The sequence below is a fragment of the Coffea arabica genome, chromosome 10c, assembly GCF_036785885.1.
Source record: "Coffea arabica cultivar ET-39 chromosome 10c, Coffea Arabica ET-39 HiFi, whole genome shotgun sequence".
NCBI lineage: Eukaryota > Viridiplantae > Streptophyta > Magnoliopsida > Gentianales > Rubiaceae > Coffea > Coffea arabica.
Genome location: NC_092329.1, coordinates 1773064 through 1788749, shown reverse-complemented (window position 1 = coordinate 1788749; position 15686 = coordinate 1773064). Strand labels below are relative to the sequence as shown.

Below are 15686 nucleotides of genomic sequence, written 5' to 3'. Positions count from 1 at the left end.
TGTTTGGTTAAGTTTGAGGCCCGGAGAGGTAGCGTCTGGTGACCGGAATCTATTGTTGCAGAAAAGCAGTGCGGCAGCCCGTATGGGCCTTGTGAACACGGAACAGAGCGGAGAATCCAATTTATTTGTTATGATTGAACTTAGTTGGTAGGGATATTAGTCGAGAATGTGTTACCACTTCTACTATCCCTTGTAATGTTTGGAGTTTTTCATTGAACCAGAACAAGATCCGAAAGAAGGCCATAGTCTCGTCTCGTGCCAAGAAACGTAGAAATAATAATAATAATAGCGGCGAGATGCATGTTTACGAATGTAAGGGGCGGATGTTGGATGAGGAACCTCTGGAAGATTCATCGAGATATGATACGGTTGGAGTGCTTTATTAATGCCTTTCTTGACTGAGTTATAATATACGGTACGGTACGGTGGCCCTCACAAAAAAAAAAAAAGAAAAAAAAGAAAATACGGTGCCCTCAAATCAAATAATCAATCTTTCCGGCCTTTACTCCTCTTCTGGATGGACTGTCAGTTTATACTTTTCAGCTCTGGTATTCTTGATACACAATCACGTGCGGACGGTAGCATTTGGTCGGTGATGCTAAATTCACGCCTCTCTATTTTCAGATTCATGCTGCTCTTCATGTAGTGTAGTATTAAATCATTTTTTAATTTATAAACTTCCTCTGACTACAATTTTAGGCCTTTAGGGATGGATGGAGGCCATGCCGTGGCTGCTAACAGAGACGAGAGACGACAGTGGAAGACATTTTTCGATGCCGCCTTGTCCTTGCATTTGATTTACCCCTTTTCTTTGGCTACTAAATTGGGTACGACAAACACGAGGACCGACTAACTAAACTAGAGTTTGGTGTATTTATATGAACAAAAAAAACCGGGGGGGGGGGGGGGGGACAGATAGATACATACATACATACAGTACTGTATTGTATAATGTATAGTACTACGACTCATTCATAGTTCATACGTCCATAGTAAGTAAGAAAGAACCATGATGACTTCTCTCTCTCTCTCTCTCTCTCACTTGGTGAACTTGACATCTGGATTCCTGATTGCCTTGAGCCACATGTCAGCCATTACTCGCGAGGAAATGCTCCAGAGAATGTCCTCCTGTCCCTTGGCCTTGGACGCCTGACGCTTCCCCTTTTTCCCAGCTGCCTTTCCCAACCCGTACGCCACTAGCCACTGCATCGCCGTCAGCCTCTGCTTCTCAGAGTCCCATTCAGTCTTTCTCCCTCCGCTCCTGCCTTTTAAACCCCCAACCTGCAAGCTTCCAACTTTGAACATCTTTTCCTCATCATCGTAGCTGCCTGCGGGCTTTACTTTTGCGTCATTGAAAGCACTCGAATGGATTAGTGCTATCATTGGACCTCCAACCGCTTCGTATAGCCTGAGGGGATCCCGCAGCTGGACGACCACAGCGATTGTTATGCTCCCTGACTCACCATTTTCATTTCCGACCGCCTTTCTTCTTATCCAGTCCTCAATCGGAATTGCAGAAGCCAGCGGATGGCTGCCCCCCTCAGCGCTTAGCTTTGCACTCAGTGGGGAAACCTCAAACGGGGCTTCTTCTTCACCTATATCTGCCTGAACCTTCAGAGCTTCGACTGCCATGACCTCCAGCTTCTGCATTGAGAATGCCACAATCTCATCCACCACGACCGGATCTTCGCTCAAATTCCATATTCCTGTTGAAATCCTGTCCTGCCTTCCCGTGCTCAATGCAGTTGCCATGGATTTAACGGAAGCCAATGTGCGAGCTGCACTTGAGCTGGCTCCTTCTTTCTTTCTCCCCTGGATAATTGCGGAGGCAATGCCTTCAAAAGCAATCTGTTCTGCTGTTTTACCCTTGAGTTCATCCATAGGCATCAGAGACAAAATTCCGGAGCCAAGTTCCTCAAAGCCAACAGCAGCCATTCTCTGGAACAACTCAAATCCGGTCGTCGCTTTAGATGGAACAATCACGGGCCTTGACATCTGCATTGCCAGTTTTGGTGCGTCTTTTCTCGCAACTGCAGTGTCCAGAGGATTCATGGCTGCCAGGTAGCCCCCGTTCCTTGTCTGAGCTATGCAACCCAATCCCTTTCCGAGATCTGGTATATAGACCTTCGACTCAGCTTCTTCCGAGTCTTCATCCCCTTCCGACTTCGATTGGGGGATTTCATCATGATCGCCAAGCTTTTTTATCTCATTGCCTTCTGAATCCTCCAGCATTTGAAGAAACTCCCTCGTCACGGTTTCCTCTTCTGCATCTAACTTCTGTGGCTCGGTGTCTTCGTCCGTTTTCTCTGCCTTTTCCTCTTTCATCATCGATTCAAGAGCTTTTATCCGCTGAGCAATCGAATCAAGCTCAGACAGTCTTGTGAGATGGAATTGTTCGTGGACGATTTCTTTTACAACCTCCCTCGAGACTGACCTCTTCTCAGAGTTCTCTTCGGATAGTGCTTCTTCTTCGTTCCCGTTATTGTCTTCTTGGAACTCAACTCCTTTGTCCACAACTTCAAAATCCGGGAGATCGTCCTCTATCTTGGCATCCGGAACTCCAGACTTGCGGGAAGGTGGACAAGCCTGGGGTGCGGGAGCTGGGTCGTCAAGATTCAGGTCATCGATATCCTGAAGATCTGCTCTTGCTCCAGTCTGTGAAGGGCTCCAAGCTTCAGCTCTGCTGGACAACTTGGGACTAGGGACGCTGAAGGACGACTTGGACTGTTTGCGGGCAATCGAAGATGAGGAGTTCTTGTTTTTTCCTGATTTTTGTCCCTCAGCTTGACTATAGATCCCAATACCACCATCTTTCTCCATAATCTGAAAACCCAATTTCAGAACAAGTTCTCCACCCTTGGCCTTTCCTGAAAGATTAAAACTCGTGTCCCATTGCTTAACCCGCGTACCTTGGAAGCTCTTCTCGATGGAGTCCTGAATGAGGTGACTCAAGTCCACAGAACTTCTCCCAAAATCAAGCTCTCCGGCGTCAACTGCAAAGACGTATATGACGAAAGGACGAGGCTCGAATTTCACGTGGGTTCCACTTCCAGGGGTGAAATAAACATGACACCGGATGAACAAGGTCTCTTCGAAATCAGCGGCGCCCTGCTGAACTCTCGACGGCATGGTCTGCACCGCTCCGTCCTTGGTTTCTTTCTTCCTAACAGAAACAGACAGGCGAAGGCCGTTCATGGAGGCCGGAAGGCCTTGAACTGCGACAACTTCGACAGAGAACAAACAGCTCAGCTTCTGCATGCCGATATGGGAGAGGGCTCGAATCGGCTTCCAACTCCAGAGGCTTTTCTTGTCAGAAGTATCAGCTGCCTTTTCTTGGTCCTCCAACCTGCTGAAACGGTCCTTGTTAGGGATGCTCCTGCCTTTGTGCTGGTCTTCCTCGGCGGAATCATTAAGCTTGGGGCGAGAGCGCCAGGGAGACAGGGACATGCGCCTGGATCGAGGCTTTGGATTGAGTTGTTGTTTGTTGTCGTCATTATTTGAGCTGTTGTCAGCAGCAGCAGAGGAGATTGGAGGAACGGAGGTTCTGGGAAGAGCAAGAGAGGCGGTCCTCCGGGTTGTGGAAGTAGAAGTGTGGGAATGGTACAGGGAGTGGCTGAGTGCTTCGAGTTCATTCAGTAGTTGGGTATTGTAATTCCTTTTGCCTGTATATTCTGCTGCCATGATTCAATTTGAAGCCGTGTTAAGTAAGAGAGCCCAGTTTCAGGAAGAAGATCAAGATCAATATAGTAGGACTAGCAGCAGCATTAATATGCTAGTGCGATTAGTCAGTTTCAGTTCATTCGTGTAGCCAGCAGTAGCAAGCAATACAAAAAGGCCGAATGTGGGAGTATTTGATTTGGTTAAGCGTTGATTTGAGTTGAGTTGAGTTGACGAAGAGGCCTTTTGCGGCCAAGAAACGTCCATGTAGGATTATCGTTTGAGGACCAATTACGGGGTTTTTTCTGAACCAGGAATTCTTATGGTCTTCATTTTGTGATGGATAAGGCAATTGCGTTGTTGCTCCCACACCCAATTGGCTATAATAATCATTACTATATATATACCAACCACTACCTCCCCCGCCAGGCAAACCCCTCCCAAAAGGATTTTGTAAATTGTACTACTACTACTGAGATGAGACATATAATAGAGCAGTGCCAGTGGCTGGCTTCTCAAAAAAGATTAACCCCTTTTCAATTGTAGATCGAGAATTCTAACTCTCTATTTTATAGTTTCTTGTATAATTTCTTTAGACTCCTTTCTTTATATAAAATAGAATAAATTAGATTATAAAATTTTTTTTTACATCATTCCAAAACAAGAAATTCTTTTTGCAATACATTCATTCACTATTAGCAATGTTATTGAACTCGAACCGGATAGCAATTCGACTAAACTATTAGGTCAGGAATCAACTAATCGGATCGATCAGACTATTTTCAAAAAATTCGTTGGCGTCAGTATGATGTCATAATTATTTTATATTTTTATAAGTTTTAAAAATGTTGAAATTAAGTTATTGGTTATATTCGACCAATCATATAAAATGTTCCAAAAATATTAGACTTGCAATCAAATATACACTTAATAATTATATATAAAAGTGTAAGTTCATGGATAAAATATGTCCATTCATCAAAACTACTTCAAAAACTAAATTAAAACAAAATAATGTAAGTTGGAATTACTGATGCTAAATTGATACGATCGTAGGGATGAAAATATTTTAGTTTAGAGATCATTCAGAAAAACGAATGATTTTGGTACTTACACTAAGTGGGTGGCTTTTTATATTCCAATTAATAAATGAATGTGTTATAATTTGGGTAAACTCAAATTATGTTTAGGAAAAAGAAGAAAAAAAAGTTCAAGAATCGAATCAACTAGTCGAACCGGTTCACTGATTTAACCGATTTTTTTACAGTTTTAATTGATTTTTAATCAAAACAGTTTTATACTACAAATCAATTCGAAAAGAAGATTGGTTCATGGTCGGATCGGTCAAACTAGCCAATTCGGTTTGGATCTAACAACACTACTATTAGTACTATCTTCGAAAAGATACTAGGAGGGGAAGAGACAAGGCATTTTTACATTTTGCTGAATTGGTTAGTAGGCGATTTTGGGATTCAATCAATCAGACGATTAGAGTGAGGTGAAAACTTTATTATTATTTTGTTTCATATTTTGTTTACCACCATGTTGCTTCGATTTTGCCACCATCATCAAGAAAGAAAAAGGGGAAAAAAGATTGTGGGTTTCGGGAAATATGGGGGTGGGCTGGGGATGTTTGTAACACAAGGGACGAAATGCAGATCGAGAGGAGGAGGCCAAAACCTTGATCATTTCATCTTCTTCTATAACAAATACTACTACTTATATAGTGAATAAAAGTACTAAGTAATATGCTAAAAGACAGAAGCGGAGTAGCCCAGATGAGATGAGAGTTAGAGATTGGATGTTACTGGGCTGGTTGGCCCTGCAGAAGAAGCACAGCGTCCTTCCTAATCCATCATCTGTTATCGTGAAGATTCAATCAACACCGTTAAAATCAATCTATCACCATTCCTCCTTCCGTTCAGGTGGTTGACGACGTGGTAGTGACTCCAACAGAGGAAAAAACACACTGCTCTCGTTTTCCCCACGCTTTTGGCAGTTGGGTCGGAGGCTTTTTATCTACTGGTCCGTCGTCCGGCCGGCGATAAATTTACAAAAGTTCCGTTCCCTCTCAGTCTCAACGCAAACTGCTGGGTGGAAATGAAAAGTGCTGTGAAAGTGAAGGAAGAATATTAATACTCCAGTAATAATGTTTTAGAAGAAGAAGAATACTGTAAAAGCAACATCCTTAAACGAAACGACGACGACGACGTCGACGACTTGTTCGCCCTCCTATCTACTTAGCTCCCACCTTCTCCCCACCTGCTTAGCTTTAACTAGTGGTGGTAGTCGTAAGGACTGAGTAATAGTGCCTAATATTATCATCCCAAAATCCACCTCTCTCCTCCCCCAATTTAAGTAATGTCTCGATTTTGATTTGTTTGTTTTCAAATTTTAGGGCGAATGAGATTTGCTCTTTTGTTAGCATAATAATGGCTTCAATGTCCACGATACAACTCCGACTTCATACCCTACCCTCATTCCAGGTAAAACTACCATCATCATATAATCATAATGTTAATTTTGAACTTGTATATTAGTATTTTTGCTTTCACTTTCTGTTATTCGATTTGCTGATTTCGATGCGTTTCATTATTATTTATTTGTTGTTCTTCCAAAAAAAAAAAAAAAAAAAGCGGCGGGATTTCCGTAGTCTTTTGGAATTCAGAACCGAATTGGGCATGATTAGTAGTAGCAGCAGTAGTATTACCGCTACTGGTTGTTGTGCAAGATGGAATGATTCTTCAACTAAAACTTTGAAGCGGAAGTTTGCGGTGAGAGCCTTAAGCGATCCTCCTCCTCCGGTAAAGGGCGATCAACACAACAACCGCCTTCAACATCAGCTCTTCACCCTCATTCCTCACAAACCACCAATTCAATCCGCACTCAACTCTCCCAATCCTACTCTTAACTTACGCCATGCCGTCGCTTCTCTCCCCACTTTTATCCTCCCGGTAATTGCTTTCATTACTAGTTGCTATATCTGTTTGCTAGGATTTCTTATCTCATGTCATGTCTGCTTTTCGTGAAATGTCTTTTTTTTCTTTTTTAAAGCTCCAATGCTGCAAATTCATCCTGCTTTGTCTGTTGCTAACATTTTAATAGGACTGTGTTTCTTATACTAACTTCAATTCTTCAACTACTAGCTAACCCAAAAAATTTGTCTTGCACTGCTTCAGAGTTGTGCCAAAATTTATTTTTTTTTTAAAAGGTTGATGATAGATGCATGATCAAATTGCAAGCTTTTAATGGGACTGTAAAAATTGAGAATCTATGGTAGATTTTTTTTTTTTTTTCTGGGTTGCTCGTTGCTTCTGTCAAAGGAGTGAATTGTCAGTCTGAATCTAATTTCAGTCTTTTCAGATGAGTCGATGGTTTCATTCAATACTATAGGGACGGGGTTATTGTCTTTGCAGCTACTGGGACTCTCACTGTATTGCTAAAGTTTTACATTAGCCCTCTTTTAATTATATATTCAGCATATCATAACTGTTATACTCAGAAATGTTTTACGTTGTTGCTGCTTTTATGATAGCCTGTATTTTTCTATCTGCCTTGCATCAAATGATTTCTTCATTTATCCAAGAAGAGTTTTCAAGTGAGAAACAATATGTGCCTCAGTGTTTAAGTTCTGCTAGTCTTTGAGTTTTGGCTTCTGTTTATGTTGCAGAAGAAGAAACACTTCACTCCCAGTTTTGCAACTGGGTTGTGCGCTGCAGCAGCCTTTGTACTTTTTGTGTTAAGGAGCTATACAGCAAGTAAGTCAAGATACAGCCGTCCTGGCTCTGTAGCTGATCTTGTCCGGCGTGGTCAGCTGAGATCTGATAGAAGAGGCATGTATGGTTTCTAAACCTGATACTGTGAACTGTGTGTGGGGGGGCTTATATGCTGAAAGATTATCTGAATCTGTCAGCTTTCTCTGCTTTTTAGAAGCATATTTCAACTATTGGACTTAGGGGCAACGCCCAACACCCTTCCCACTTCAGTCCTTGAATAGTTCATAGTCTGTGCTTCTTTTATCTGATAGAAGAAGAGGCATGTACGCTTCGGAAACAATTCCTGTTTTTAAAGTTCAAATGCTTCTAACATTGTTGGCGGATTGTTAAGTTCTACAAAAGAAAACTCAAAAACGTAAGACATAAGCATTGCCTGGTGGTTTCTTAAACTGAACTGTGTGCTTATAATGCGAATTTTGTCCAATTTTTCTGTGTAGCTCAACGCCCCTCAAGTATGAAGATCCATTCAATAATCCAATGGTGAAGATTGGTAAAAGCAACTCAACAATTGAGATGTGTGGAAAAGTATTCCGTTTAGCACCGGTGACCCTTACAAAGGACCAACAAACTATCCATCAGAAGAGGAGGTCACGTGCGTATCAATGGAAGAGACCAAAGGTTTTCCTTAAAGAAGGTGACTCCATACCCCCGGATGTGGACCCTGATACAGTCAGGTGGATTCCTGCAAATCATCCTTTTGCAACCACTGCAAGTGAAATTAATGAAGATTTGGCACAACACAATGTGTATCAAAAGCATGGTGTACCATTCCGTATACAGGCAGAGCATGAAGCTCTTCAGAGGAAGCTTGAAGCACTGCAAAACGTAAGCCTGCCTAATAAAGCTTTCTCCTCAATATAATTGGACAAAAGAGAAAACAATTCCATATACATTGACTTCATGGCTAGTTTAGCTGATTTAAGATACTCAATCAAGCAAAGTGGCCTTTGGTAGGGGTCTTTTGTATCCGTATACCTGATACAAAGCTTTATGAGCCTTGATCTTTATGGTAATTACCTAATACAGCCCTCAAGCTAGAATGTCAATTTTGTTGATGCTATTAGCTTGCTATGTTGTAGTCTATCTTGTACTTCTTGATGAACTACAGTGGTATCCTGAGGTCCTAAACTAGGTCATTTCCTGTCGGTGGGGGGCAAAGACCATAATGGTATCAACTATCAACCAAGCACTTGCATATTGCTTTGCTGTTTATGCCACATAGGTATATGTCCTACGATTGAGAATGGTGAGCATTTCTACTTTCTGTGTATGTTTGCATCTGTATATCGGTGGATGGATGCTAGTTGCGTCTAAGGATGATGGTTCTTGCTGTTCACCGCAGGTGTTGTTTTTCGGGTCTATGCATATGTAACTTATGCTGTATTTCATGACCCGGCAACTTTAATAACAAGCTTTTGGTGTCACGTTCTTGTGTGTAGGAGCAAAAACTCGGTAAACTAGTGATCGATCCTAGAGCTGCGCAAGATTTGGAGAGGCCATTTAAATCTCATTTGAAGCCTGAAGAACCGGTAGAACGGAGTTCCTCTAAGCACACAAATCCAGATTCTGCCCAAAATCCATTTTTGGACGGACCAGCTTCTGATGAGGAGGAGAAACCTTGAATTATGATCACGTTTTGGCAGTATTAAGTCTGGCTTCGAAAGTTTTAAGCTCGCCGACAATCAAATCAGTAGCGTCTTTCAGGTTTTACAAGTTTCAAGAGTTGTTAGGCCAGCCCGGCCACTAGAAGCGACGTGGAGGAGATCGAACTGTAAATGAATTTCCAGTTTACACTTGTAGATGGGTTCTGCGTAACATATTTGGTATTTCTGTACGTAGCTGCAGTTTAGGACATGCCTTTTCGTATTTGGTTTTGTGTGCTAAATCTGTCGCCATTTCCTTGACTTTGCATTAGATGCTTTATTGTATATTTGAAAAAGATTGAATATTTTTCCTCACTTTTTTGTTTCATGCTAAAGTTTAGCATTGTCGAGTAATATTGGGAGCAAGGAGAAACTATTCTTAGTATTTTATACTGAGGGCACCAAGTAGCTCTCCTGTTAGATTGTGGGAGAAAATAATGGAAGGGATACCCCCCTTGGCCTTGGGTTGTGATTATTTAGATAATTTCTTGTATATTATTTAATAAATACATATTTCAAGTACATGATAAAACTCACTGTTACAATGAATGATAGCCCCAACAAATTTTTTTTTTTTTCAATTTAAACTAATCAACTAAATGATGTCTGTGATCCTTTCTTCGGCTTAGCTGAGATTTAAAACGATGAAATTAGCACACAAAGCCTGCCAAGGAGGCCTTAATTTAGTGATTAAGATTGAGACTTCAAAACTTAGAACAAATTCTCTTTCCGTCTCCCTGCTTCTTAAATACTACTGTTCCTCCCTGCTAGAAAAAGAAAAAAAAAAAAAAATGTAGAGCAATTTAAAAGAAAAAATGTAGAGCCCAACTGACATGTGAAATATCATACTAGAAACTTAAAAGAACAAACAACAAAGGAAAGCGAAATATAAGAATGACTCTTGCCTTGCGCATTCCTCCTCTCCATTCTTTTTTTCTTTTCCTTCTCATGAAGCACGCTGCAACATCCATCCATCATGAGTGCTTCAGCATGTACCATCTGCAGCTTGCTAGCACCAAAATATCACACAGTACACAAACAGGACTGGAGAAAATTTTTCTACTATTCTTGATAATAAAATTAACACATATGATAATTGGCGATGGAATCCTCAGTAATAAGAAAAAAGAAAAAGAAAAATCAAATCTCATCTCAATCAAGTAGAGCTACTTTTTAAGTGGCAGCAGGCTTTTTCGCACCAACAGCAAAGAACTCAGTAATGACTTCAAGGGGCATGCCCTTGGTCTCTGGAACCCTCAAGAAAACAAATACCCAGGAGATCACACAGACAACAGCATAGATGCCAAACACACCGGCCAAACCAATGGAACTAAGCAACACAGGTAGCGTATAGGTGACAATGACATCACATATCCAGTAAACCAAGGAACAAATGGCGATGCAGAGTCCACGGACGCGTGTAGGAAATATTTCAGCACAAAGAATATTGGGAACCGGTCCATATCCCATGACAAAACAGCAGAAGTATAGCACGACGCACAGGGTAGACATCACAGCATGTGCTATGGTGCCGAGATCCACCACATTGGCAACAACCAGAATAACCAGTGACACCGTAAGAACCGGTATGGTCGAGAGCAGCAGTGCCCTGAAACAAGTGATTTGACAATTTACTTTGTGTTAAACCTAAGCAAGAGGAGCTGCACACAACAACCTGGACAGTCCTGTGTCAGATAACAAACTTGACATCTAGACTACCATAACTCCAACATCGAAATAAATATCAGTTAGGACAAGTAATTCTTCAACAGAAATGCGAGTAGCCACATGCATTAAATGCCAGCTGCATCATCATCAATTGCAACACTAATTACTACATGTTACGACACAAGTATCTTCAATTGGGCCCCTTCATTTTCACTGCATTAACGGTGCGAAGGATTGGTTTCTTCAAGGATTTTCAGTTGGTTATTGAGAGAGATGCAATTTCAGTTACTTTTAGATGACACAGAATGATGATTAAGATGCCCTGCCAAGTCATCTAAGTCCGTGGTTCACAATCTACCTACAAAGAATGGTAGCTCTCCTAATGCACTTGTTTCAGAGGTGCATATTTTGCCAAAGATTCAGCCGCAGCTCATAAACAAGAGCAGCTCAAAGAGTGTGGGATAAAAACACAAGTCATGGTGCAGTTCATATTCAAATTTTTTGTCCTGCATAACTCAAAACAGTTCTAAATGGTTTCTGGAAAATGATGGAAACGCTATCTTACTTCCATGCTTGAAGTAGGAGATGCTTTTTAGATGTGCTGACGAATAAGTCGGTTCTAGTGTTAAATGCAACACAAACAAACTAGCGAAGCAAAATTGAGAATAATACGCACAATAAAAAGATAAACCTTGTATAAGAGGGGGAAAATGATAAACAAGTTACCTTCTACCAGACAGATCCATGAACCACATTGCAACACCAATCGATGGAAGCATCAAAAAGTTTGTTAACGCACTTATAATGAAAGAAGCAGAGTCTGATCCAATTCCAAGATTGGAAAGAAGAACCTCAACTCCTGCCTGTTCTAGGATTTGTGGAGTATAGTACATTACCCCATTTATTCCAGCAAACTGCACAAACAATGACTCACAATAAGACCGAGACTGAAAAAAGTCAAGACATCGGACAAGATGCACTCCTGGTTAGTAAGTTTCACAGATCAGATACAAATCAGTGAAGCACCAAAAGGTGAAGGAGGCTTGCCATTCATGATATGCAATACGCACTAAATGTTAGTGAAACAATTATCTGTTGAAGGAACTCCAGGGAGTGCATAAAAAAGAAGTTGATGCCAAAACTACCATGATTTTCAATAGTTGCAGCATTAGAGTTGATGCTAAAACAGAACGGAGGAAAATACAAGACACGTATTGGGTGCTAAATTTTGTTAAAGTGACTTTGTCACGACTCCAGAAGCCCAATTATCGCATACCAATTTTCAGTTGTTACCCAAGCCAAGCAGATTGCCAATCCTGAGGGCTAAGTACAAAGCTAGATCTCTTGCTGCTTTTATGGCAACAAACAATCAACACACCTCTTCCAAGAGAATTCAAAGTCCAGCAGAAACCCATACCAAACAAGATTAAAAAAAATACAACAGAATCTCCTTGGAGACCAAAAAAGAACAAAATTTTTGAAAATTCTAAATACAGGAAAAAAAAATCTCAGGCGACATGATGATACTTCAGACAGGCGATAACTAGTATATAGCTCACAAATTGAGAACTGTCAAATCCATTTTACAATGATGAGATAAAAACAATAACAGATGGACTTGGATATAGGCTTTTGTCAATTTCTCATTTTGGAAAACAAGCACAAAAGTTGAAGAGAACAACTTAGGCCAACATATTGCTTACCTGCTGCAAAATTTGAATTCCCATACCAACAAGTAACGCACGTTTAACTCCTGGTTCAAGAACTGCAGCCCAACCTGGACCTTTTGTAGCGGTTTCTGATGGATGAAGCATTGCTGGTCCAACTGGATGCTGATTTATAAGCTCCATGGAATAAAGAGCAGGTTGGCTTACCAGAGCCGCAGCCTGGACAAACTCAGCATCTTCAGGAACATCACCACCAGGAAATGAAACAACGGACCCACGCAAGGACCCTGGGCCTGCCTCTTCATGCATAAAGATCCTTTTGAAGCCACCTTCTTTTCTTCCATCTCCACCCTCTCTCTCCGACCATCTCCACGCTATTTGCCAACCACCACCAATGCCCATGCTACCAACAGGTTCTCCAGCATTGTCTTTCATGAGGCTACTATGACGTCTCATACTCAGGATGCTTCCATGAGAAGGAGGAGCAACCATGTCCTTCTCTAGGCTCGTGGTTTGGCGTGAGATTAATGGACTCTGCAAATTACCATCAGAGTCTGCACTAGCAGCATCTGATGCATAACCTTCCCCATCCCTCAGAAGGCTCTCCTCATCCCATTCTTCATTTTTGGCCTGTGGCTCTGTTGTACTGATCATACTTCCAAAGTTTGGAAACAGCATGCTACGCATACTACCCATCTCAGGGACCTTCTCATGGACACTGCCAAAAAGGGTCACAAGAGGATCCATAAAAGGAATGCTTTGGTTAACCATGCTTCCTTGGCGGGAAACAAGGCCAAGAGTACTCTGACCGGTGACTGGTTTGGCAACCCAAGACATGCCTGCTTCAGATCCATACAATTTGATCTGTTCTTTTCCAGCAGCTGGAACCTGATCATCAGTAACTTCATCAGCTGGACCAATCATGTACTCTTCTAAAGATGTTTCACCATCAACTGCCAAACCTTCAACAAGCAAAGCCATCTCCCCTGCAAACAAAAGAAGCATTAATACAAGTATTACATGCAAAAGTTTCTCCTTTTGTTTTCTGAATATATGTATGAGATTGGAATAAGAGAAAAAGTTCTGTGCTCAATCTGCAACCCATCAAGTACATCACACCCCATCCCCTGGGGGAGGGGGGGGGGGGTTACAAAGAGAGGGAGAAAGGTCAAACTTGTAATGAACAACAAATCATCGACTTAGTTGCACAAGCTAGTTCATGTAGGAACATGGTAAACTCCATTCATCTACAGCAAGGCTGAATTTTGAAATCAGATTAGCATAAATACCTATGCATAAACTTATGTTGTAGAATGGGGAAAACAAAAATAAAATAAAATAAAGATGCACCTGAAACATCTTCCTTGCCACGAAGTCTCTGCAAAACTCGTTTGGCCTCAAGCATCCTTCCTTTGCTCACAAGCCATCGAGGAGATTCAGGTAAATAGAATACTGTTAATGCAAAATAAATTAGTGAAGGAATAGAAAGGACTCCTAGCATTAACCGCCAGTTTGGTGAGGTCATCAGGGACATCCCAAATATCATACAGTAGGCCAAAAACATTCCAGCAGAACCAGCGAATTGCGGTAAAGTATTAAGTGATCCCCTTATCTCTGATGGAGCAGTCTCAGATATGTAGAGTGGCGTTAAAGTGACTGCCAACCCAATTCCAAATCCATCAAGTAGCCTTGCCAGAAGTAGGACATAAACATTTGGCGACCATAGCATGACCAAGCCACTGAAAAAGTAAAAGGAAGATGAGAGAATGAGCATCGGGCGTCGTCCAATCCAATCTGATATGGAGCCGGAGCAAGTTGTGATGAGGGTAGCACCAATGAGTGACATGGCCACAACTAGCCCTTCCACAGTAGCCTCCAAATCAAGCTCTTTTTTCATGTAAACAACAGCACCTACCAATATGCATGAAAAAGTAGCAAAATCAAAATAAAAACTATAAAAACTTAACTGGTTCATACATATGAACAGCATGATATAAAACCTCAATAGAGCTACCTAGATAATATCCACCACGTTTGAAGACAGAAAAGACAGTAGAAACACACTAATAAATTCATTTTGGAAAATAAGAACGGCACCTGGAACTTATCTTCCAACAGACACTGATTGAAAATATTTCAGAATTTAAAAGTTTATAATTTTAAACTAGAGCACAAGAACAAGTTACCTGCGATAGTAGCATTGTCCCAACCCTGCAAAAAGTTGCCAACTGTGGCAGACAGAGCAACAAAAACAGCCCCTTTCATTTTATGTTTCTTCTTTTTTTTTTCTTTAATGCGCAATGTTTTGAAATGCTCCCAAACTTCAGGGCTTAATCGCAACAGAAAGTTTGAGATTAATGCCTCCTACAGCGGGATAAAAATATTATTACGAGCTGGAAAAGACTAGGGACGGGTAGTAGAAAGAGCATAAACTGAACAAAGATAAAAGTGAAAACGATCCACAGCTATGAATCCTCAAGCGAGCAAACATATTGCTTACCCTTTTTGTGAGGGCAAGAAAGGGCAGAAATTAACGGCAAAGAATGCGGAAAAAAAATTCTGAGAATTCAAGGACCAATCTTTCTGTGTCTACTTATACAAGAGAGAGGTGGAAAAGAATAGAATAATCTAAAGGTGACACAGACAGCTCCTGAAGCAGTCAACTTGGCATACATTCACAGAGGCACAAATGCCCACAATCGTTCGGTGCGCCGGGGAATAGCACAGTTGGGTGGTGTTTTGTCGGGTTATTCCAGGGGCTTACTGACGAATTAACTGCAATATGAAAAGGGTTCTTATGGAAGAGGGAAAATGGCAACGTCTAAACCAGGATGAAGAGACCCCAACCCAGCATCTTGTCATTTGTCAAGCACTCCATAGTTCACTCAGTCCGCTGCATCTTAATCGTAAAAGGCAGGTCTTTCGGAACGATATTGGTCGAGAAATGTCTATGACTAAGCATGAAAGCAGAGCTGCAGAAACAGTAAGCCAATAGTCTTTTTGACAGAGGGCCAAGTGAAAAGAGAACCTTGATTTTCCAAGATTGGTGGAGAAAGGAACATATAATGAAAGTAGGTGACAAGGATGAGTAGAAAACAGTAGTGTAGTTACACAGGAGAACGAAGTAGGAGGGGAGGGGTGGAACAAGCGAAGGAAGAAGAAGAAGAAGAAGAAGCCAGAAGAAGGTGAGATAGTCGAGAAGAAGACAACAAGAGATGCTGACTCGTAACTTAGCCTTTCTTTTTTTCCCACTAAAGCCAGCGGTCCAACCAAAA

At 41.4% G+C, this 15686-nt stretch overlaps 3 protein-coding genes across 6 annotated transcripts; 1 reads left to right on the top strand and 2 right to left on the bottom strand.

The window, feature by feature from the left end:
* Nucleotides 1–920: 920 nt before the first annotated feature.
* Nucleotides 921–3846, bottom strand: LOC113712970 (protein PLASTID MOVEMENT IMPAIRED 1). Its single transcript, XM_027236650.2, has one exon. It carries the CDS (start codon nucleotides 3679–3681, stop codon nucleotides 1039–1041), a length of 2643 nt encoding a protein of 880 aa, XP_027092451.2. The 5' UTR covers nucleotides 3682–3846; the 3' UTR covers nucleotides 921–1038.
* A 1188-nt stretch (nucleotides 3847–5034) lies between these two features.
* On the top strand, nucleotides 5035–9391 carry LOC113712236 (protein MULTIPLE CHLOROPLAST DIVISION SITE 1). Of its 3 annotated transcripts, none has more exons than XM_027235564.2 (6): nucleotides 5035–5155; nucleotides 6056–6143; nucleotides 6294–6611; nucleotides 7328–7494; nucleotides 7871–8258; nucleotides 8873–9391. In XM_027235564.2, exons 2-6 carry the CDS (start codon nucleotides 6090–6092, stop codon nucleotides 9053–9055), a joined length of 1110 nt encoding a protein of 369 aa, XP_027091365.1. In that variant the 5' UTR covers nucleotides 5035–5155; nucleotides 6056–6089; the 3' UTR covers nucleotides 9056–9391. The 3 variants fall into 3 exon arrangements, with proteins under 3 accessions (XP_027091365.1, XP_071925374.1, XP_071925373.1); XM_072069273.1 differs by lacking the exon at nucleotides 5035–5155 and adding an exon at nucleotides 5286–5948; XM_072069272.1 differs by lacking the exon at nucleotides 5035–5155 and having other exon boundaries at nucleotides 5287–6143.
* Nucleotides 9392–9894: 503 nt separating this feature from the next.
* LOC113712235 (monosaccharide-sensing protein 2-like) lies at nucleotides 9895–15686 on the bottom strand. 2 transcript variants are annotated; one of them, XM_027235563.2, is made up of 6 exons: nucleotides 14912–15686; nucleotides 14598–14775; nucleotides 13762–14322; nucleotides 12448–13397; nucleotides 11471–11658; nucleotides 9895–10685 (listed from the first exon to the last, which is right to left on the bottom strand). In XM_027235563.2, the coding sequence occupies exons 2-6, from the start codon at nucleotides 14674–14676 to the stop codon at nucleotides 10250–10252; spliced, it is 2214 nt and encodes a 737-aa protein (XP_027091364.2). In that variant the 5' UTR covers nucleotides 14677–14775; nucleotides 14912–15686; the 3' UTR covers nucleotides 9895–10249. The 2 variants fall into 2 exon arrangements, with proteins under 2 accessions (XP_027091364.2, XP_071925372.1); XM_072069271.1 differs by having other exon boundaries at nucleotides 14598–15686.

Excerpts from the sequence above, each read along its gene's own strand:
- LOC113712235 (XM_072069271.1), bottom strand. The coding sequence starts at position 14,676 with ATGAAAGGGGCTGTTTTTGTTGCTCTGTCTGCCACAGTTGGCAACTTT. Across the intron at positions 13,398-13,761 it reads TGGCAAGGAAGATGTTTCAG|GGGAGATGGCTTTGCTTGTT; the intron begins GTGCATCTTTAT and ends TTTTGTTTGCAG. Across the intron at positions 10,686-11,470 it reads ATGGATCTGTCTGGTAGAAG|GGCACTGCTGCTCTCGACCA; the intron begins GTAACTTGTTTA and ends CACTTGTTTCAG.
- LOC113712236 (XM_027235564.2), top strand. The coding sequence starts at position 6,090 with ATGGCTTCAATGTCCACGATACAACTCCGACTTCATACCCTACCCTCA. Across the intron at positions 6,144-6,293 it reads ATACCCTACCCTCATTCCAG|CGGCGGGATTTCCGTAGTCT; the intron begins GTAAAACTACCA and ends AAAAAAAAAAAG. Across the intron at positions 6,612-7,327 it reads TCCCCACTTTTATCCTCCCG|AAGAAGAAACACTTCACTCC; the intron begins GTAATTGCTTTC and ends TTTATGTTGCAG.
- LOC113712970 (XM_027236650.2), bottom strand. The coding sequence starts at position 3,681 with ATGGCAGCAGAATATACAGGCAAAAGGAATTACAATACCCAACTACTG.